The sequence below is a fragment of the Lepeophtheirus salmonis genome, chromosome 6 (assembly GCF_016086655.4).
Source record: "Lepeophtheirus salmonis chromosome 6, UVic_Lsal_1.4, whole genome shotgun sequence".
NCBI classification, from domain to species: Eukaryota; Metazoa; Arthropoda; class Copepoda; order Siphonostomatoida; family Caligidae; genus Lepeophtheirus; species Lepeophtheirus salmonis.
Window position 1 is genome coordinate 38,619,852 of NC_052136.2, and position 24,472 is coordinate 38,644,323.

At 30.3% G+C, this 24,472-nt stretch overlaps 1 protein-coding gene across 4 annotated transcripts in view; it reads right to left on the minus strand.

Moving 5' to 3' along the window:
• The window catches only part of LOC121120774 (neuronal acetylcholine receptor subunit alpha-10), a 301,885-nt gene extending 278,104 nt beyond the window's left edge, over positions 1–23,781 (minus strand). For all 4 annotated transcript variants that reach the window (XM_071889406.1, XM_040715645.2, XM_071889405.1 and 1 more), the window contains exon 1: positions 23,409–23,781. In XM_071889406.1, the coding sequence (XP_071745507.1) occupies positions 23,409–23,466 (58 nt within the window). In that variant the 5' untranslated portion in view covers positions 23,467–23,781. The remainder of the gene's footprint in view (positions 1–23,408) is intronic.
• Positions 23,782–24,472: the final 691 nt, after the last annotated feature.

The following is a 24,472-nucleotide window of genomic DNA, read 5'->3' on the forward strand; positions in this document are numbered from 1 at the left end:
ATACATCAGACACTAATAACAGAAACAGGCTAAATATTTGAAGCTATATTTCATAATACGACTACATTGTTATTTCTTGATGATCTTGACCAGACACTTTGTTGCCAATTTGTATGCAGCTTGCAAAGACTCAAAAGGGATTTAATCATAGGATGAAAGAAAATGGTTCCTGAAACTTAATTGGCTTTCTTCTCAACTATTTCTTACATAGAATGATCGAGTAGAAAATATCTGGTGAAGAAGGTGGTTAACTAATTTTGTTTCAAAAGTGTTCTTATTTATTTTTACAATGTTAAAAGTTTGTAAAGTATCATGAGCTCATTTTACAATTTTTAAACTTCAATATTCCATACCTCGTTCAATTGAAGTTGTAAAAGAAAGTGCAAAAAGGAAATTAATTTTGGAAAAAATTCTTCCAAACTTTTTGAAGGATTGTTTCTTGTAAAAATTTGGCAGTTTTTAAATTTCAACTTTCAAATTTCTTTCAAAAGTGTAGTTTGACCAATTTATTTTATATTTGTGAATTCATAGTTATACAATCTAGTAATTTGAGAAAATGATTTTTAATTATTTATTTAGGGCTGAAGATCCCAGTCCGGTCCCATCCATTCCAGTCCTACTTGTTGGTCCTTAACGATGATAAAATGATTTGTGACTTCCTTGGGGTGTTATATAACGAGGTAAAACTATAATATGTTTGGATTACATTCTATTCTAATGAAAATATCAAAATGTTTTGCAAGATACGTATACATATATCTTAATACATTTCTTATATATCTCATTTTGCTTAATACACCATCGACATTTTATGAATAATTCCAGGGATTGATAGCTAAGGACATGCCCAAAGGACTGATAGAGAAAGTCCTAGAACTTGACTGGAACGAATAACTAAGGACCAACACAATGCAAGTGGTGATATTTTTGATCAAAAATCAAAAGACCTTTAAGAAAAGACACTCTGTATAATATGTGTGACTTAGTTTAAACATTTAAGAAGCTCTAAGTGGTATACATTCATACATTGAACAATAATCTGTTATTTTTGGATTTTATGGTTAAAAAAGCTTGTTTACCTATCTTCTGTATATCCATCTGTGCAAAAATATATTCCCTTACCATCAAAGAGATATATGTATAAAGAAAAAATATTTAAAAGAAGGGAGAGAGAGAGTTAAAAATAATAAATTGAGTCTCAGATACATTCCTTTAACAAGACCATAAATTACAAAACATCAGAAATAAATACAATAAAAAGTAGTTGTCTCCCCCCCCCCGCCCCCTCCTCTCTTTTCTTCCTATTTCTCTGCTTATATTGGGGTTACAAACCCATTTAGGCGTAAATTTGCATTGGTTGAGTCATATATTTTTATTATACGAGAGTGGTCCGAAAAGTTTACGACCTAACAAAGATAAACGACATTTTTTACGATTTTTTTATTTTTCAACGTCAAGGTAGCACAAAACTTTAAGTAGAATGAGTACTCGGTAGAGTGCAAAACCTCTGCCTAAAATCAAATTGTTATTTATCTAAATTTGTTGCAAAGTTATTCTTGCTAATGCATTTTATAAGTTTTGTATCACCTAGAACTTTGAATCTGACCTCACAAAATTTTATTGCCTCGTACTGTGACCATATATAATCTTCGTAATATGTTTGATAAAAATCTATTGTAGTTTTTGCCACTACCCAAGAACAGCTCAATACTCAATTTAGTTCATTTTTACAAAAACACTCACATCCACTCACTCAAACGACTGTTAAATAACAACTGCACGCCCAAAATGGCTTAAAATGTGGTGAGTAACTGTCAAAAGATATTAGATAGATGTGTCTATTTTTTATTTACGTATTCTGCCATCTTTCCGTAGGTCAGAAACTTTTCAAACCACACCCATACATGTGTTTTTTTTAATTTTTTTTTTTACAGCTTTTTGGAAACAGTTAACATTAAATAACTTTAATATGATAATTTGACAAAACGTCATCATTACGAAATTCAAGGTCATAATTAAGATCAAGTCACAAAAAAGGTCAACTTCTTCTTAATTTTTATTTTAGTGTGTGTACTAGGGTGTCCATTTTTTGGGTCGCCTTTTAATTCGATCTTCTGTTGTTTTATAGTAAAAATAATGTAGCTAAATTTTAAGTCTACAAAAGGCGTTTTTTGAGCTCTATACCCACATCCATATGACTTTTTTTTACGACAGTCTCTATTTTTAGAGGAATTCTGAAGCTTGAATTTTAAACTTATGTTGTTGAATTTCAATGCACCCTATTACACACACTACAATAAAAATTTTAAGCCATTTATCCTTTTTTTTTTACTTTTGACCTCTTTTATGACCTTAAAACGATACTTTACGAACATAAAATGTTGTACAACTATTGTTTTAATCATAAAAAGCCCTTAAAGATCACGTTTATTTTTATTTTTTGGAAAAAATATAATAAAAATACGCATTTATGGGTGAAAATGTAAGTTTGGAAGTAGGAGGGGGTTGGCTGGATTTTTTTTTTCTGACTGCTTATAAAATCATTTTAAATTAAAAAAAATGAGCTAAAATTGAATTTGATTTTACACCCCCCCCTATTAATAGTTAGCTAGGTCAGAAATGAAGGTTTTGATCGATAACTCAATCCAACTATGAGTTCTTAAAGATGAGAAAATTAGCAGTTCCATGAATTTTTGATGAGTGATATGTTATAAACAGAATCAATGATAGGCAAGTATAATGCATCATTGAAAATATATCAGTTAACTTAAGAAAATGTATTCATTTTTTTATATTTTTTATGAAAAAAAGAAGTTAAAGATGAGTTTATTTTTTGACTTTAAAGTTTTCAAAGGTCTTAGATTTTTTTATGATTTAAACATATGAAAGTGAAACCCTTATTATGGTCTAAAAAGGAACAGTGGAAAATTCATGGATTTAGGAATAACGGTCTGGTTTATATAGTATTTTTTTACCTTTATTATATTTTCATATATGATATGTTCGATGAAACCTTTTTTTTACTACAATGTACATGAGCAAAATTGTTATGCTTAACCCAAGAAACGTTGAAAAGCACATACTTCGAGAAAAATTAGTCAGATAATTTTAATACTTTCTTACATTTATTAACCAAACTAATTAACTTTATTTTCTATTCAAAATATTGCCTCCACATGAGGCTTGAAGGCTTTGTAGACATTGACAATATAGTACTCTTGCATTTTGGTATATTCACTTTCCACAATAGCGTTGAGGGGCGTCCACATTCCTTTGAGGAGAACCACAGGACATGAAGCCTCACACCCCATAGTATGACAATCTGGTGAGGGTGGAGGACACATTGATGCTAGTCATATATCTTGGAGATTCTCCGCTTGCTAGTTTGGATGTCCTTACTCTTGTAGCTAGGAATACCATTCTATACGCTCACATAGCATAATCATGTTATCCTGCTCACCTGCGCCATCCAATTTTTGATCACTAAGGCCGTGGAAACTATTGTTTTCCTGTTGGCCTCCTCTATCCTTGTCCAATTTCCAAAAAGGAAGAGGTTTAGAGAGTTTCTTTATGAAATTTTGTCCAAAGTATATGCACAAAATATCTGGATTACATATACTTTTAGGAGCGTAACAATTTTATTCGAGCCCACAGTACATAGATAAATGTATGATTTTTTATATACTACACCATAATTCCTAACTCCATAAATTTTCCACTCCTAAGACTTTTTTTTAATTATAAGAGTTTTACCTCATCTTTAAGATCTTAGAACTCCGAGTTTTTTTAACTTTTTGTTTTTATTACCGTTAATAATATTTTTTTTGTGTAGTTTCAACAAATCTATAATATAAGAAGTTTAATTTTAGCATAAAAGTGTGGATTACATTTGAATTACATTATATACAGAAATAAAATATTTAAATTTATTAAAACATGCAATACAGTTATAATAAGTTAATGATTATAAAGTAAGAAAATAACAATTATAATAATATTAAAAGTAGAAACACAATAGTAATTTAATACATCATTACCTTAAAACTTCAAAGACTCCTGTCTGAGATAATAATAATAATAAAAAAACACTAGTAAGAAACAACAGGTAGCGCACGAGAAGCCAAGCGCATGTATGTAAAATGAATATTATAAAATTAATTGGACGACATAACATGCGATGTGCATCAAAGAAGGGTCATCATGTCAATATAATTTTCTAATGTGTTTACTAAGAGTGGCGTGGAACAGCTGATTCTCTGTTTATGTTCATAAATTAATAGTAGGAAGTATGTTATGATGCACTCCAACTTCATATTTTCTACTAATGCCGGGTTCATCATTATGAGCCAGTTGCTCTCCGAAAACATCCCTCCAAAAGTGGTGAACACTAAACCTTCTGCTGCTTTACGGAAGGGACCACCCTAGGGCAACTATAGAATAGATGGCGAGTGGACTCTTATTTTGATTTTACAGAATGTACAATATTTCTCTAGTGGGTTCGAGGTCTTATTATTTGTAAATAATTACCCAGTAGCTAATTTATAGGGAAACCACTTTTGTTTCGAGTTTGTGAAGGGATTTTGAAGAATGAACCCTGCATTATTTAGAATAGAGTGGTCGGGGGAGATACCTAACTGCTCCAGACGTCTCTTTATTAAATTTCTTGGGATATTCGCCAGGACTCTTCCAGAAAAGGCTCTCCTGACTCTGTTGATTCTCAATGTCGACAGAGCAATAATACCCCGCGTGTAGGGACCCAAATTCAGGTAGTTCCGATATGTGTCACGTTGTTGATTAATTGCACGACCTCTCACCAAGAAGTTGTGGGAAGTAAAGGAGGGTTTCCTACCCTTTTATTGTCCGAATGAAGTGAGTTGATCTGATATGTATAGTTTTTCATTACTATGTATCCTTATATTATAATTTATGGGCTCGTGTGGACCTAATGAAGGAAGGACCGACAAGAATTCCAAGAGCGCACCATTTTGGCCCAGAAGGATTATCTGGACTGTCACATTACATATACTTTTTAGAGCGTAACAATTTTACTCGAGCTCCAGTACATAGATAAATTTATGATTTTTATATATCACAATATAATTCCTAACTCCATAAATTTTCCACTCTACGATTTCTTTTTAAATTATAAGAGTTTTACCTCATCTTGAAGATCTTAGAGTTGGAATGAGCTAAAGATCAGAAATTTATTTTCTGAGGTAGTCTACTGTAAAAAAAAAAAACGTTTAGTTAATTTTAGTCAAATCCGTTTTCTATTGAAAATTTATCATGAATTAACCCACACAAATATACATATATTTTAACTTCTTTTTTATTTGATTAAACGAAGTATCATCGAAATCAATTTATCTTCCTATGTCTCACCATGTTATTAGAATCCAACATGACTCAAAGTATAACTGAGGATCGACCTCGGAGTAATTCTTGCCTATATCTTCGTTTATTTCATTTTTATTATCCCTACTCGTCCCACTTGTAGTTGATCAAATGAAACGTCATGCCAGTTAAGCGGCTCTCCTTTAAAACATTTTTCTAATTGTCAGAGTTACCAAGTTAATTTTGAGTATCTTTTTTATAATCATTCTCAAAATGCTTCTGATTAGTATCACAACTTATAAGGCTTTATGATTTTTGAATAAAAATATGTAATATTAATCATTCTCAGATTCTGTTATTTTCTACACTGATAGGAGTCACTTGTTAATAGTTGTCAAAGTAGACAAAAAAGAAGATTATTTTTTTCAATTAATAATTATATTTGAACATAAATATTACATGCAAAGAGGTTATAATAAAGTGCACTCTTTCAAGAATTAACATTAAAGAGCTTTTTGCAATTACATCATGTATTTATGTTTGTTCTTGTTTCTATACTTTCACATATTATTTTTCTCATTTAAAGAAAAAAATGTAATTAAATAGATGTTAGCATAGTTTTAAAAAAAATTACATATATACCTATATATAAGAATAATCTTTATAGAACCCTAGCAACAGACATTTTCTTGAAATTATGCTGATGTACAGTTTTTTTCTTCTGTTTTTTTTGTTTCTCCATAACTAAAAGTTGATTGTATCACTCTTTTTATTGTGCTTTTCCAGCTTCTTAATAATCAGTTCCTACTATAGGTAAGTAAGTAGATAAAAGCTTGATACTTTTGTAGGTATACAGGAGTTAGGTAGCAAAACTTGGACTCAAGAGGTTGCTTTAGAAATACTTCAATATTACAAAAAAGAAGCTTTTACACACTTGGTCTCTCAATATGGCCACCTTCAGCATAAATCACAGCCTTTACACGTAACCGAAAGATCTTGTAGGAGTTGATGACAAACTTCTAAGATATTTGGTTGTGGAGTTTTGTTGGTTTCTCCTTCGAAAGTGCTCCACTCAGAAAAGTCCAAATGGTCCAATTTTGGCGAAAAAGGGGGACAAATCTTTTTGACTCTCGAGCCTCCTGGTCTTCATGTCAGCAGTTACTTTGTGGTCCTTGGGTATGAAGATACTCCCAATTTGCCCTTGACGTCTCTCCTGATGGTCCAATCAGCCAAAGAGAAGTCACTGGCGAGACGTTTCATCAATTTGGCGGGGTTCTTCTCAATCTTCTTGGCAGGAACTCCCGGATCCCTCTTTACATTTCGTATTGTATTTCCTACTCTCATGGAGATGTATTTTTTTTGGCCACCTTGAAAAAACATTATTCCTGTTTTTTCTGTTCAATCCTGTACATATACTCCATCTGTCATATATAAGTTTACAATGAAGATTATTTTTCAAACTTTATTATAGACTAGTTCGTGAAGACTGCTAGAAAAAAAATTAAGTTTATTTCCAATGAATTATTATTATAATTTTTTGTTCAACCTTAATGACAGACCCCGCCCTCTTCCTGAAGACCACATAAAATTGACGGATAGAGGCTTCCAAGTAGTCAGCCAATATAGTGCTGAGGATAAATCCATGAAGCTTGTTTCAATCAAATCCTTCGACCTTAGTTAAAATTGAATAATCCAAAAGATTAAGATCGAGGGATCCGGGAGACCAAATATTATTGGACACATTCAAAACATGCTAGGCTCTTGACAAACCCCTTGTGGGTGTTGAAATTTGATATTACTTCCTCCTTGCTCTTGATTTTGCTCCCAAGTTATCTTTCATTATCCTTCATAGTGTAACCTCTCTCACACTCATCTTCTTGGTAGTTCTGCAAATAGTCCTCTCTGGATTTCTAAAAAGGGTGGTTTCCACGTGCATAATCATGGGTCTTGTTATTAATGTTAATTTCCAACCCTGTCCAGACTTACTTGGGACTGTTTGTTGGGCTTCAAATAGCTTTTGAATGTCATACGCAGCCAACCAACTGATCCTGAGGTTATTGGCAATGCCGTTCGGGGTCTTGTGGCGTGCGAGCATTTCAAGCCAAGTAATTATTCAATTTTATTGTTTTTAAAGATAAATCCAATATTTATAAATATAAGCAATTGCAAATTATTATTAAAATGTAACACAAATTCGTTCTTGAAAAAAATCTTATAAAACTTGAGCTGTAGATATTTCTTTTAGTGTAAACATAAATATGACGCAAATGGTATTTAAATGTAACTCATTTTCGGCTAAAAAGATTATTTTTATGGATATAATATTTTATCTAACGTCACAGATTGTACAAAGAACCAATAGGGATACAACGCTGGATGCACATGTGTATAGGTTGACATAGTTAAAAACAAAATACACAAATTCTACCCCCCAAAAAAAAAAAAAAAAAAAGTATATATGTATATATTTAGGAAACTTCATCTAATGGCTATAAAATGTTGTGGTATAAAAATTCAACATTTTTATTCTTGCAAAATGTTGTTCTATTTCCCTCCTTCAAATGATTAACTTCCATAATGATTACGTCATGTGAAAAGGCTCTATAAAAATTGTTTTATTTCTACTTTGTTAAAATAGCAACAACACTATCATAATATAAATAGGTATATTACTCAACTAATGCAAACTTCCGTTGAATCGGCTCTTTAAAAATCGTAAATTATTATCTTAAAGCTCTACAGATTGCATAACTGTATGGTAAATTAGACATGGAAACCATGTACATGTTATACATAATATGTTATTATTGATTATTTTTGAAAAAGCTTCCAAAAATATCGTACGGGAACTTCAATTGGTATAGGAGCAATGCTATATATCCTAATAAAATTTGGTTGTGCATTGCTTCAACATGGCTAACTTTAATCATCTTGACTTGACGTGGAAATGATCTATAATCTTCTTTCTTCATAAAAATACACTTTGAAACAACTTAAAGGACATTTAGTGCCTCAGAAATAACCGTAGCTGGGTAAGTCAGTACCAAAAGCGTAACTCCGTCCTTTGGCACCGTTACAGAAACAGAACATTTTAGAGACATACAGATGCGAAGCTGTCTGAAAAAAAAATGGACGTACATACGGTATGGACTTCATCCAAATCCAGTCTGTCCAGGGTTAATATAAATACAAGGTTAACCATCATGTTATCGTGCTTGCTAGAACTTTCGATTTGATGTACTGTAGTTACTACTAGGAAAGACCGATAGATTTTTAACACATAGATTATATAGCAGTGGTACTCTAACAGTAACAGTCAAGGAAGGCGATATATAGATATGACGTCACTTTTAAAAAGGCGTGGGGGAAGTCAACATCATTAGGAAAAGCGTTATGGTATACCCTTGTATATCTATTATTCTTGGTATCATTTCTTTACGTTGAAGAAGGAAAAGGAAATACATTGAATAGTACCTAGAAACAAAGAGGAAAAAAATGTGTCCTCTGTTGACAACAGAAAAAAGTACCATCGAAGAGACTTGTACACGCTAATTTTGATAGTTTAATTTAAAAAAATAGAATTACGAGTCTCAAAATTTGCACATAGATTCCTTTGGTATTATTTTAATATATAGTATCACGTAAAAAAAAAAGATTTTTCCTTACTTCCCACAATTTTGAAAATTTAGTCTTTATGAGGGGAAACTTGGACTTGCTTTTGAATAAGAGAGAGGAGTATTTGAATTTTTTATTAATCATTTCACATTATTTAATGTCATATTTTATTCATCATTTCTCATTATTTAATGCTTATTATAAGTAATTATATTAACATATTATTATTAATTTCTAACTTTATTTATTAGAAGATAAAGTAAAAAATAAAATACACTTTTATAACTTATATTATTTGAGACATTTTTGACCATTTATTACTATAATATCTTTAATTCATAATAAATAATTTAGTGAAATATGGAAGAACGTCTATACGTGGTAATGAACAATAAAATGAAAAAATTGTACGGATAAGGAACCATATAATCTAATGGTTAGGATGTACGGATACGGAACAAAAAAAATATAGTAGACTGCCCAGTTCAGTTTTTAACCCTACCTATATGTACGATATTAAGATATAGTTAAGAAAATAAATGATTGATTTACTTAAAATAACCAAAAAGAAAACCATTTTTGTCTTTTTAACTTACAATTTTTACTATTTAGAGTTTAAATTTAAAAAAAGTATCTTTGATTTAATTTCATGTTGGTTCTCTCTGCATACGATATAGATCTAGTGAAAGTAATACAAAGTACTTAATCTTCATACTTTTTTATAAAATTAACTAATTTTATGATTTCTATAAATACGACAAATTTTAATTATTATAAAAACTGAAGCGATGGAAACAAATCTGAGTAAAAATTGCGAGTAGCTCTATCCCAAAACTATAAATTGAGTGGCAAAATATAGACCACGTGATCAATAATTGTAATAGATAGAGTCGTTTTTTTGTCTGCTAGGAGCATTTAATATTCCAAACTAACTACGCAACCTCCATGAATTCACATTTTTCAACACATTAACAACGTAAATTCTGTGAAGGGAAGAAAAAGTAAAGCAAAAAATGCTCAGTGACGTCATATATAGCATCATCAAAAGTGCTATTTTATATGAGAAAAAATATATAAGTACTGCTAGGAATAAGACTACTCACGGTAGCAAGTTCATGCTCCTATCGATATTATTGATTTGAATATTTGTCCCATAAAAAGCCGATATTTATTGTGTTCTTCTCAAATGGCAATCGTTAATAAAGGTTGAAGGGTCTTAATTCTAGGTACTGTGTGTTAGTTGATTCATTAAACATATAATTTACTTTTGTTGCAAAGGCTTTTCCTTAGCCTACTTTTCATCATGATATTTCTTGTTAAATAAGTGTAATATGTTTGTTATAATAAGAAAAAGAGGGTTAAAGCACATCATTTACCTGCCATCTTTATTTAATTAACTTTTTCCGTCTTTGTCTTGTAGTACTTCATTTGGGGATATAATAATGACTCCTCGTTACTCTTTTAATTTAATTAATTTACCACGGAAGTGTATGAATTGATTTGATATATTTCCTTATGTGTGTTATTGAAAAGGTTTCTTTGTTTTCTTTTGCCGTAATTTAGATTTTTTCAATATGATTATTCGATAAAGAAAAAACACTATTGAACTACGTTGCCTCACTTCAATGCGATTCTTATTTCTATAAATGATTATTTATTTGTGAGCCGCGGATTTTGGTATGAACTAATATTGTTAAATTTGTTTGATCCCTGAAAGTAAGGCCAAAAACTAAGAGTTTGAGATCGGCCAGTAGCAACATTTTCTACGTACAAAAAACCTTAAGATTGAATATATTATTTCCAAAATCCAAGGGATAATATATGGTGTTGAAAATACAGTCTTGCCTATTCCACCAAGGCTGAAAAAGTATGTATTCCAGTCAATGGATATACGACAAGCTACTTGTGTCCAGTCAGGCATGAGGGGATCAAGAAACAATCTTCTCATGATTTTTCTCTATCTTAATTATAGACTGCCTTTTTTATGTGTTTTAGATTAAAGATGCATCAATTAGATTTTAATTTGTTATCTTAAGGATCTAAGGAGAGGTTTATTCCCTACCATGCTACATAATAACAATACTAATAAATTAAAAAATAATAATGTTGCTAAAATAGCGTTATCTCAATTTTTTTTGCAGAAACTCGATTAATCCATGAAAAAGGTTAAGTGATTATCTTTTGTAATATTATTGCTTGGAAAATGTAAATATTAATTTTTTTACTTTTCATAAAAAAAGTTACATTTAATTTTTTTGAAAAAAAAAAAATTGAAAGCCAATAATAACTTTTCATCAGAAAGAACTTTAAAATTGAATATCTCAAACCCAACTTATTAAATGATCACTCAAAATATCATTTATACGCATAAAACTGCGTATATCTTTGATTGCCAATAGACTGAATTAAGTTTTATAATATTAAAATTACACAATTACGTATGGATACAAATTTATAATTGATATATAAGAGTTTCAGCCAAATAGTTCTTAGACATGAAATTATTTTACAAATCTCTGTTCAAATGCTTACCAAATTTCTTATGTCTTACAAAAAAAAGAATTAAAAAAAAAAATGTAAATTCTATTATATTTTTTCTCTTTCACATGCTTAAAATATTATATATGTGGTGCGTCGACATAAAAACAATCTTGAACAAAAATCATGGAAAGGAGAAAATCCTTATACGGTGTATCCAAAGGATTAGTAAGAAAATTTGTCAATTGAAGTGGAAGATAATTGATCGCGAAATACAAATTCAATACACACTTAATTTTGAGAAAAATCGTTCTACGTTTCATTTGTATTGACGGGCAACATATGATATTTTACATTTATTTTTTTAAAGCTGGAGTAAGGAAGGAATTTACTTAATACTTTTTTGAGAAAGATCCTTTCGAATCAATTACATATGAAACATGAATGTTAATTTTATTTGTTCAGCCAATGTTTGGTTATAATCATAAATTAGCTAACCAAAATAAAGTAATGAAAGAAGATATCTTCTATCAAACTCCCCTGCTCTGCCTTCCATTTAATTCAAAACAGGCAAAACATGTTCTCGTAAATCATCCATACCCCATTTCCCCACAGTTTTATCAAACGTTCTGTTCTGCTAACTTATGCGTTTCACCATTGTAATGATAGGGTTCATTTTTCCTTGGGATCAAGTTCTTGGAGGCGTAGCAACAAACCAGTCTTTTTATAAAGTTCTAGTTCGAATCATCTTTTTTTTTTTCTTTACTAACTTTGTCATGGGTTCAACGATTTCACATTCGAAAAAAGATGTAAGGAGGACTCACTTATTTGTAAATACTGTGGATGTGGAAGATTTAACTTTCAAAATCACTTAAGAAAACATTTATTACATTCTTTTAACAGGATTTAAAAACTTTTTTAATTGCAATCTTTACCCAAAAGATGTAAAAAGTTGAAAAACTATTCTCAAAACAACAATCGTTTCAAGTTAAAAAAAATCAAAATCCAATATAACTCAAAAAATAACAAGCATATATTTCTCATTTGAGCTTAACTTTTATCTGAAGGCTTCAAAAGTCTCAGAAATTAATTAATATTTAAACCAATTTGATTCTTTAAAAAAACAAAAAAGATAAAACAGGGTAGGTTTGGATAAAAGGGTCCATTTTCGGTTTATAATTCTTCATTTTAAATATTACTTTACTTATTAAATTTATTTAAATGATTGTATTTTTTAGAGGTAATATATATTTTTTTAAATATTAACAAAAATAGTCACGCAAAGTAAAGTTCATATTGTTCAAAGAAGACAATTGGATATACCTTTATTTGAAAGTTCATTCAATACAGTAAAGATTATAGTTTCAGGAGCTATCAGTATTTTTTTCCTATAGACCATATATATCTCTTTTTCTAACTTGAGGGCAAAGGGACCTAATTAAGTCAAACGAAAATAATTTATGCATTTGTCAATAATATATGCTATTGTTTTAAGCCTTTCGCTCTTTTTACAACTATAAAAATAAAAACCGGAAATTCTTCACACTAAAAATTGAGTGCATGTGTTTTTAAGCAAGGAAACCCTTTTTTTTTTTCCTGTTTTTTTTACAGGTTGCTAAAAAAACTCATTTGACCTTTCTTTTAAGGCAAAAATAACCTTTTTTTACGCTAAAAAACTCATTTGACTTTTCTTTTTATATAAATTGAAATTTTCATAATTTGATTTACATTTAAATCCGGATGTAATAAAAATACATTAATAGTCAACATTTCTCTCCAATATCCATTTTGTACTACATAAAATACTTTGCATAGACAAGAAACATTAAATAAAAATCATCATTAAGTCATTCCCCCCCCCCTCCACGCATTTTTTTTTTTTTTTTTTTGGTATCAAATTCATGAGTACAATGATAAAAATTGGAATGAGTAATTCAGATAAGGATTTTTCGTTTTTTTCGCGATACCCCGAAAAATACTAATAATATTGCAAATAAATACTTAACATATGAAATAAATATTATATTTGAATAGTAAAAATTGAATGGTAATAGATTATTTACCTAAGCGTCCAAAAATTTAGTTTATATACTTCAGAAAAAAAGGAATTCTCTTTATTTGGATTTGAGAGTATTTCCATATTAATACACTCTCTATGGGATTGATAGCTAATACCCAGAATGCTTACTAGGAAACATTAAATATTTGCATCCTAATTTTTTTGCACACGCCTTCAAATATAAAAATTAACTCCTGTAACTCCATTCTACTCTACCTTACGTTTAGGCAGAAGTTAGTAGATTAGTAGCTTTATCAAAATAATTACTTTTGTTTACATGTTTTACAGATTGCAAGAGAGAGATTAACAAAGTTTTTTATATGAACAAAAAAGATAGAAGGAATACGATTAAACTTTAAATATATTTTATGTATATACTGTATAACAATGTAGACAAGTCACATAAAGACGTATTTAAATGCAAATGTTGTTTGTATGTAGATCAAAAGCTACCAACACAAAAAAGAAAGGAATCAAAAATACTGACGTACAAGACGTACTGTTGAATATATTGTTGATAGGACGGTTAAATGATAAAATATGACGTGGAAAAGTCAAACTTTAGTTTTTTTAAATGACAACATTAGTATTGTCAATCGTAAGCATTTTATCTGTGTAAAAAGAAAGAAAGCGAAAATCAACCTGCTAAGTCTGACAATTTAAAGTATTTTTCAGAGAAGAGCAGTTCTGCTGTCATCAAATTATCTGCAAGAAGCTATACGAAGATCAAAATAAACACCAATCCCACTCGGTATCAACCAAGGATGTAGTATATATAAAGACATTACTTCAACTATTCTACTCTGAGTCAAACGAACTCCACCACAAATCCTCAGTGCAATGATTCTACATTCATGTGCAACACTTTATATTTAGATGTTCTCTCTTAAAGAATAATGATATCCGCTATGAAACTTTTGAACCACTGCACAAGTGACTAGCAAAAAAACTCGCACGCTAAAAAATTGCTTAATATTTACAACCCCAGGTTGTATAGATCATATCTAAAGATGTGAAACTTTCTAAATGCTCAAAGAAACATATATCAAAAATTTGTGTTTCTTTGCTTCCTTTCAGCTGATATAATATAAACGCCCTCACAGCTACGCTACTCCTCCCAAACATTCTTCAAATTGTCAGGATTGACCACTTTCATTTTTCGTTTCTTGTATTTTTACATACCAACAGGTCATATTTTATACAACTCTACGTATAACACCCCCAACAAATCCTAAATGTTACGCTCCGTCATTCTGAGCGCAGACACCATTGGTTACAGCTTATACTAAGATGTTCTCTCCACAATAATAAAACAATAATTGTAACATGAAAGTATAAGTACTTTTCATATAACTAAGAAGGACAAAACTCACACGCTAAATATATTCAGTATTTACAACCCCAGTAATAGAGTTATAGAAAATAGGATCTTAAATGTGTGCAAGTTTTTTTAACTTTCCTAAGCTTCTGTCATTATTCGATGTAATCAATAGCACGTGTTCTCATGAAAGACAGAAATTAAATGTTAGTTTACTATTATGCTTGCGTAAGATTTATATTATAGATCGACAAAGTTCTCACACAAAAACTCTTTGGGGTCTTCTCTAACTATTATTGTGAAGGATTATATATAGAAGTGATAATAATGTGATCAAAGTTGCAACAATTTGACTTGTTGTATCTTTCACTTTATACTGAGAGTTACAATATCTCAAACTTTTTCTCCGTGAGTGAGTTTTTCATTTTCATAAAATTATGTCAACTAATAGCCCATCCATATTCAATAATTCAAATGATATATATGGTTTCGTGAAAACTTCCCGTGACAGAAATATTAAGTTTTGTTCAACCTCAATACTATAGGTATATATCAAAGGAATAATATTTTTGAGCCAAAATTTAAGAAAGGGAGTCCCATCACTATAGAACACTTATAGTATTTAGAATCGCTGCACATAAATTTAGTTGTATTTTTTTCTTCAAAAATAAATAAATGCATTTTGAAATTTCTTGAGAATTGGTTACTGTAGAATCTAATCCCATGAGCTTACACAAAAGCTTTCTATGGCAGACAAAGAATAACTATAAATATATGTACCTAAATACATTGTAAAATTCAATGCTTTCATTATTAAAGTTAATAAAGAATTATTATTCTATTATAAAATGTATAATACTCTAAAAAAAGTGTTATTATAAAATGAAATAAGAACAATAATTATCCATTCCATCATTTTAAAGTAGTTTGATAATCTTTTATTTTAGGTGATACGTGTAAAAGTTGTAACTTATAGAAGTAGATTCCCCATATTACAAATTGGAATTGTTGGAACCAAATGTTTGCTGTTGTATTCGATAGTGTATTAGACCCATACACATTATACAATTTTTCTCACTGTCTCTTCCATCTTTTCACCTTGATCGTAGTGATACTGAAGAATGAATTGAACTTTCTCTTTTTTACTTCCCTTTTGGAACGTTGTAACGCTCAACTAGCTTCACCAAACACAAAACTGTACACAAACTGTTTTAAGCATACCCTTAACATTTAAGCATACTTTAAGTTTTATTTGATTGAATGTATTAATCGTGATATATAGCTCACTAAAGGCATCTATCGAAAAACGCTCAGAACTTTTCACTTAACCTAACATTTTATTTTATTATGCATTTTTTAATCAATTAACACCGAAGATAGGCGATAATTTTTCTTTTAAAAGAAGATGTTAATTATTATGTAAAGAACTAAAAGAAGGAAAAGCACACGCATTAACTGTTGTTCCTTTTCTAATCGCTATACTTAGTTGGTTTCTTTTTCCTTTACACACTTTAATAGTAATTCAGTATGGTATAAAATACAATGTAGGATTTTAATATTATCAAATATATATATATATATTTTTGATAATATTAAAAAATTGTGGGGTAATAATGACAATGATAGCCTGAGTGTACTTAAGAGATAAATAGCAGATGGCATGGTTGACTTATTTGGCTAACTACCATATGATTACAGACTTTTTTTCTATTACCTTTTTTTGGTGGAAAGGTAACGACGCGATGTCTGTTACTCAAAATGAAAAATATACATTTAAATGGCTGTAATTAAAGTCACAATATATATTTACTTTATAGTTTTCAAATGATATGAACAAAAGCAGATTATTAAGATACTATTAGAAAAATTGTAAGTTCTTCGGAAGCAATCCTTGACTCTTTTATCCTCTTTTCTATTGTTTAATGTAGACGGCAACATTTTATTTTAAGTTAAGAAATACAAACGTCCCCGTATAACACGGTTTCAAACACCGCGGATTTCGAATAACACAGTCTTTGGAATTATTCTGACCAGTGCCTTTTTGATATTATGATAATAAATTATAAAACTATATATTGTGGTAAACAAGAACTTTTGTAGTTGCTTATAAGTTCCTTTATATCATTTATTTATACATAAAATAGAAGTGTATAATTTTACAAAGGGGGAGTGTCCTATACGTATTTGATTTAAAACCTAGACTTAAAGCTTTTTCCTATTAATAATACTAACAAAATTGCAATTAAAAAGGTTGCTCAATAAATATTGATTTGATTATTTAAATTATATAGCACTTAAAATTACTGGATTAAAAATAAAGTAAACACCCAATTAAGAGTAAATTTACAAGTATCTTGTCTGGCATACATTATTTAAAATAGTTAATGATGAGCAAAAAAAAGTTATTGTCCTAACTATACTTAAAATCAAAAGAAAAATAGTCAAAAGTGAACATTGGATAATATTTTTCTCATTTTACGGGTTTTAGTACTAAAAAAGTCCCCGTACCATGCAGAATTCATATAACGAGGAATTTGTTTTTTGTTACCAAAAACTGTGGTAAGCAGGGATACCCTATACTATTATCCTTTATTTGATTGAAAAATAATTTAATGAAAGAAATAATTTACCTTAAGTTTATTATTTACTTTAAAAAAATTAATGAAATGTTTCTGTTATAATAATAAAATTACTTTTTGAATATAAAAATACATTAATTTTGAGTGTTGTTATCTTAAATCAGCAGTTATGATGGATTAATTTTCAATAGCTTAGTATTTTGTTTATATCAAACTAATTATATTAAAGGATAATCTTGAATACACATGTACTTATGACGTATGCTCTCTATTACCAATACACTAGTGTTTGTTATTACATACATTTTATTTCCAGCATTATGGTTTGAAACCATATATGTGCAAAGAGGTTTTTTCATTACAAATACAATTTGTTAATCATTTTTATCTGAAATTTATATTTTAAGAGGATTAAGAAATTGTGGTCTTAAATGTAAAATATACTGAAGCTCCCTCCTTTTTATCTGTTTATTTTTCTCTATACAGAGGATTAAATTTGTTACTTGAAATGTCAGAGGGAAGGAAATCTATAAGATTATTATTCTAAAGCTGTGCTTAGATGAAGCAGAAGTACACAGTTCCATATATATCTATACAATTTTAAATATATATTACATTAGTTAACCCTCAATACCTTTTTATAGAGTAAATAAGTATGAAACCATACGTAAACTATATTTAGGACACGTTATGTGTCTTAAATTTATTCGGAGATGGTCTACAGAATGGGAACCAATAAATTAAAGAAGCATGACCTATTTACGAAAAACGTAATGGAATCAATAAAGGACCACTTCAAACCTATTTGTGATATCTTAAAATACTAAATTTAGCAAAATATTATATTCAATACGGCCTCCTTTACATGTAATAAGAGGGTCGACACAGCCTCGAACAGATTGGTAGCCATTGACCATAAAGGCAGTGCCGGCTTGTCATGAGGGTAGCTTGGATATATTCCGATACGGTCTTTGCAGGTTTCTCAGCACTTACACCAGCAATGAGGATATTGCATACGTGTTGCTTTTTTTGTTGTTACTCCAACATTTTTACCAGTGTTGTTTCCAATAATTTAATTATCCTTCAAGGCAAGCAAATATGGTCCTACCCTGAAATCTAGAATTTTGAAAGCTATCGGTATCACATGATTACAGCATTTATTTTAAATGGTTTTACTGCTTTCTCTTTATTAGAGGTTGAAATATTCTGGAGATGAAAATCATAGATAATAATTCATATTTTTGATCATCTTACTAAAACCCGCCTGTAAGAAGTAAGTGAACCACCAGTTGAGAAATATTGGTATCGACCATAACTCTACTACAGTAGATAATATTGAATAAATCATTGTAATATTCTGATGCAATTAATTACTCAAGAAAAGTACCACCTTTTCATTTGTAGTTATCAGAGATATTGGTAAATACACTGGTCTTCAAAACCTCATTTCCTATTTGGTAAACAAGTCATTTCACTACATGACCATGAAATAATAGGTTTGTATTACATGGATTACTTCCTGATCAGTTGCCAAATATTTTATTAATTATGGATTTGAATATTTTGTAGAAGTGATTGATATTGACAAAATGTTCATTCCTCTAAATCAAATAATTATGTATTTTATAAATCCCCTTCACCGGCAACACAAATTAAATAACTTTTTTAAGAAGGGAATAAAAACTGTACTTCAACTTAAAGGGGGGTAGGACCTTAGATATATTACCACACTCAATATAATGGTTAAAAAAGTTGTTGAACTATCCTAACTAACTAATCATCATTTGGTTTTTTTATTTTTTGTCACTTAAATTCACTCTGGGCTTATGAAATGATACACCTTTGAAATTAGCAACAACATGCGGTAATCGTTGACTATAATGTTAATTGAGACTTGACTTACATACTATGTCTCTTCAGTTATAGAAAAGGATGAATGACAATATTTCATGCGTTGCATTCAAATAATATTGGCTTGCCAGAAAATATATTTCACCTAATAATTATATTCCGAAGCGACCCGGACGAAATTGTATCTTGGGTTGTATTAGGTCCAAAGGTTCTCTCTACTTTCTCTAAAAATACATGATGAGTATCAACCTATATCAAGCTTTGATTCCTCAAAACTGGCTTTTACAGCATACAATACTGTAACTATGTTCTTTTTTTTATAAATTAAAAAAAATATATTAATTAAAAATAGAGTCTTATCCAGTTATTTAAAAAGCACGAAAGATTTAAAAATTGTCTCACGATTTTTTTTTCCAGACATACAGAAAGAGGAGTCCTTTTTAATCAACATATAAATAAATGATTGTGTGTCTTTGCTTTTATTGCCTCCACTTTAAAGTCATTTTCTCCTCTCATTGTACAGGGTTGCCTAGATAAATCCAGGGAAAATTCATTCATAATAACACTGGTATCCTTGCATTAAATTCCCAACAGAGTGTCTCAATTTAAAGTTTGCAGTCTTGTTTATAATATTCTGTCGATGTTTTATCAAAATCAACACTTAGAGTCATGAAGTAAATCAATCAATCCACTGTAATCGAACTCGCTTGTGCAGGCCACAAAGCAGTAACTATCATAAATCTCATGGGATACACCAGGAGTACTGTCTACGACATCTACGCTAGGTTCAAAAATGAGGAAAAGGAGGAAATATTATCACATAATGCCAGAAGTGATCGTAAAGCCACTCCTAGGTTTCTGGCAGGCCTGAAGAGGAATGTAACTGCTGATCCATCCTTGAATCAGACAATACGGGACAAGAAGAAGGGTGTGGCTCGCAGTACCATCCAAAAGGAATTGTGGGAGCATGGTATGACCTACTACAAGTTGTCTGTGCGTCATCTGTCGACTGAGAAACAGAAGGAGGTCAGGTTGACCTACTGCAAGACTCTCTCTAGGCTCAAGACATCCAATGAAGGTCAGACCATCATTTTCTCAGATGAGAAAATATCCCCAATTGAACTCAAAAGGAACTCTCAAAATTACAGATGGCTCTCCACGTCCAAGGACAATGTCCTCTATGTGTACAATTCCAAAAACTCTAGCTCATGGTCTTGGGCGTCATCAACAACACAGGGAAGGCAGTACCACCATTCTTCTTCAAGAAGGGAGAAAATGTCAATTCTACTTTGTATGTGGAGTGCTTCAGGTCCACTGTGATTCTGTGGGTACAAGCAAACGTCCCTGAGCCCTAGATATGGCAACAGAGCTCTGCCCCTTCCCACACGTACAAGATCCGCCTAGAGTTAATCAATATTCAACTTTTACGATTTCTCCCTCCACCCAATACCTGGCCCTCCCATTCTCCTGATTGCTATTCGTTGGATTACTTATTCTAGGGAAAGTTGGAGAGGGAAGTCTACTCAAAGCACCACAACAGCGTGGACAGTCGGAAGGCAACTATGAAGAAGGAGTGGGTGAGGATCTCGGCTGCAAATGTAGAAAATGCCTGCCAGAGCATTAGGGCCAGGATCTGGAAAGTGATCGTCGTTGAGGGCAGGCATATTGAATAAAATAATATATAAATGTCAATAAAAAAATTGTTGTTTTTTTGCTTACATCTCTATTTAGTTTACAATTTTAGAAAAATACTTTTGAATTTTGTCTGGATTTATCTCGGCAACCCTGGATGAGCAATTAGCCAATCTGACACCTTGAGACTTATAACAAACCTATTACTAATTATACTTTTCACTATAGATTTTAGAGGTCTCACTCGATCACAAGAATAAAATAAATGGAACAAAGATTAAACAGCTTCGCTGCTTAAACACCTTCATGGTTCTTTTTATTCAACTTGCATATGTTTCTTTATTGATAATCTCATATTACAATTATAGTATAGTACCATTTTAAATATGGCAGTGCCACGGTAACCCTATAGTGGTGGTACTCTGAACAACAATCAAATTATCAAATGTAGATTTCAAAGATGTAACACGAAGAACGTATCTGCAAAATCTAAGACTCATAATTTTCTCAGACGATCTAAGCTGTAGGAATAATATTTCCTTTTGTCTGGGATTTCTTTAATGTTACCCTTAAATCAGTCAAAATTACAAAATAAAGGAATTTAAATGAGTTAGTTATATAATTAGATTATTTTGCATATATATGTGTGAAAAAATTTTCCATCTCAATCTTTACTTTTAAAGTAAATACTTTACGCTAACTTAGTGATTCTCAACATTTTAACCTTCATAAATACATAATTTCAATAGAGTTCATCCCTTTAACCTTACTTATTCTTCAAATCAAAACGCGTATACTCCTACTACCCTCGAGTTTTTCGCCCCCCCAAACATAAAAAAGGATAAATTATACAATTAGAACTTTAGTTATCCTTACGATGTATTAGATATGATATCTACTATAAACATCAGTAAACAAATATAATATTGTTTTACTACTACATTTTATTATTGTAAATTCCTAATCTAAAATTGTAACTAAAGCAAATATCATTAAACTTTGTAGACTTTAGAGTAGAGTTTGTGACCAACTTAAAGCAAACAAAAATCCGAACTGTTCACGACTTGAATTTAGGTATTACTAAGTAACCCCTGCAATATTGTTTTTTTGTGTGGCCAGAATTCGAAGGGCCCCTGGCGGTCAAAGTTTCCTCCCAGTAATATAACTCCTCCAATAATGATCTAAATTCGATGAAAAAAAAATATTCTTAAAAGTCGGTATGAAAAGAAAAACTTACTTTATAAAAACTTTTGATATCTTGGTTAAAAAAAAACACGTAATTTTAGTTCGTTCATTTATGGATTCCACATACCGTAGCAAATAAAGCAATTTTTGTTACAAGATCTTTTATTAAATCAAATTCAAATATCTGAAACTAAGTTTATCTATATTGCAAAAGCAAAAGGATGTCCATTATTTTCTTAGATCTTACAAAATGGTAAAGATTCTATAGTCTATATTATGCACAATACTATTGAACTTATAATTTTTTCTGGTATGTTTATGATTTTTATATATCCCTGTACAGTATATAATATTTCTAAATCCATAAATTATTACCATAAAGGACATATTATATACAGAATAAGACATTTTTCAGACTTTTTATATATTACTTTTTTATATTCATCATTTGAGTGGATAAATAATAGGAACAATATACAAAGTTATTTGTAATATCGATCATGAATTCCAGAATTGATTAATAACTCAGAAACTAATGGAGTCCCATACTAAAAAATAAGTAAATTTATCAAATGAGGTTTGTTTTAGAAAATATATCAGTATTTACTCTTTTTTTTAAATAGATGGCATTTTATACAATAGATAGTGTGTTCATCAACGCTTTTACCTCGATACATATGAAAATAAACTTTTTACATACAGAAAAAATCAAATATTCTTAGAACATGTACCTACAAGCCATAGTATTTGTTTTTTCTGTTATTTATATCTTTCAAGGTGACAAATATGACACAATCATAAACTTAGAGATATAAAAGATAATTCTCATATTTCTCGAGCTAAATGCATCCTTTCAATCCAAGACAAAGAAACTTATAATTTTTGCCAAATAGTGTCATCATACATGCGTTAATTTTCAGCACTTCCTGAACAATATGTTAAAATAATTTTTATAACATATATTTTACAGGGCATTTTTTTTTTTTTTTACCTCTCCTTAACAATTTTGAAATTTTCAGATTTGAAACTTTTATTTTCAAGCATTGATTTGCTAAATACCTCTCATTTTTTAACCTAATTATTTATGATTTTTTATGAAAAATGAAGGATTAATGAATATTTAAAGTAAATCCTTGCAAGATATTAGTGCTCTAACTAATTATTTTTTTAAACTAAACCCTATTAGCAAGCAAGGAGCACTATAGTTTATAAATATATTTTGATCATTTCTCAAATTGAGCATATTATAACTTTTTGAGTTAATTTACGTTCCCGAGGATTTTGACAATTTTCACATCTGTACTTACACTCAAAACTCAACAAATGGCATTTTGAATCCAATAAAAAGCCGTCTTACCGTATAAAATGGATCCAAAGAGACAGATGTGAAGAAAAACACAGGATATAGTTTTCATAATTTCCCTCTCTTTCTACAGAGTAACAAAAACGATTCACTACACTAATATTATAAATACTAATAATTGTACTGTCTTTGACTAATTAAGAGAACCATCGGAGTGAAAAATCTATCTGTACAACGATTAGGTTCCTATAATTTTGAAAAAATACGGCAGAATTATTTATCTATATATGTGTATTATAATTTGTTAAGAATGGTATAGAGGAAAAAAAATTAATAACAATTTATTAATGTATGTTCCTCTCTGATTCTCAAAAAGGACTATCGTATTTTATTCCTCATCTTTACGAAGTTTGTTTTTCAACTTCCCTCCTCCATTTTTCTTTTCCTTCTTTTCCCTTCAATGTCAGAGACAGCGCTCATATATAAAAAGAAAAAGTATACATTGTGAAAGACACACAGAGAGAGAAAAATATCCGTATGTAGTCGTGAAATAAGTAAAAAGGAATATAAGTGTAAGGATACTATTGTAAATCATTATTCGGTTTGATTTTCAATTAAATGTTGTTATTTTAACATACAGGCTCCTTTGTCTAAAATGCAACACTTTTGAAGATTACAAACATTGTTATATTTCAAAAAATATTCATAAATACAATCAAGTGACACTTTATTTTCTCAATCAATATGGGACTTTTGCCTTAAAGACCAGTTCCAGCATGGTACGGAACCTTGCACAGCAGTTCCTTACAAATCTTGACTCTAGGTTGGCTCAAGTAGTGATGATGGCGGCCTGAAGTTGGTCTTTTGTTGTGTATAGGAAACCTGAAAGCTTCCCATTTAGTTTCTCAAAAATACCAAAGGCCAAGGGGGAACAGTCAGAATTGTGGAGAGGGCAAGGGTAATATTTTGCTTGCATGTTGAGCAGTGCCACACGCTTTACTCCATCACAAGGCTTCAAAACCTAAAGAGAAGTTCTCTTATAGGTACTAATGCTTAAGTCTTTCTCCGGATGGTGGTATGGATATTGTCAAATTTATGAGCAATGCCATTGACGGTTA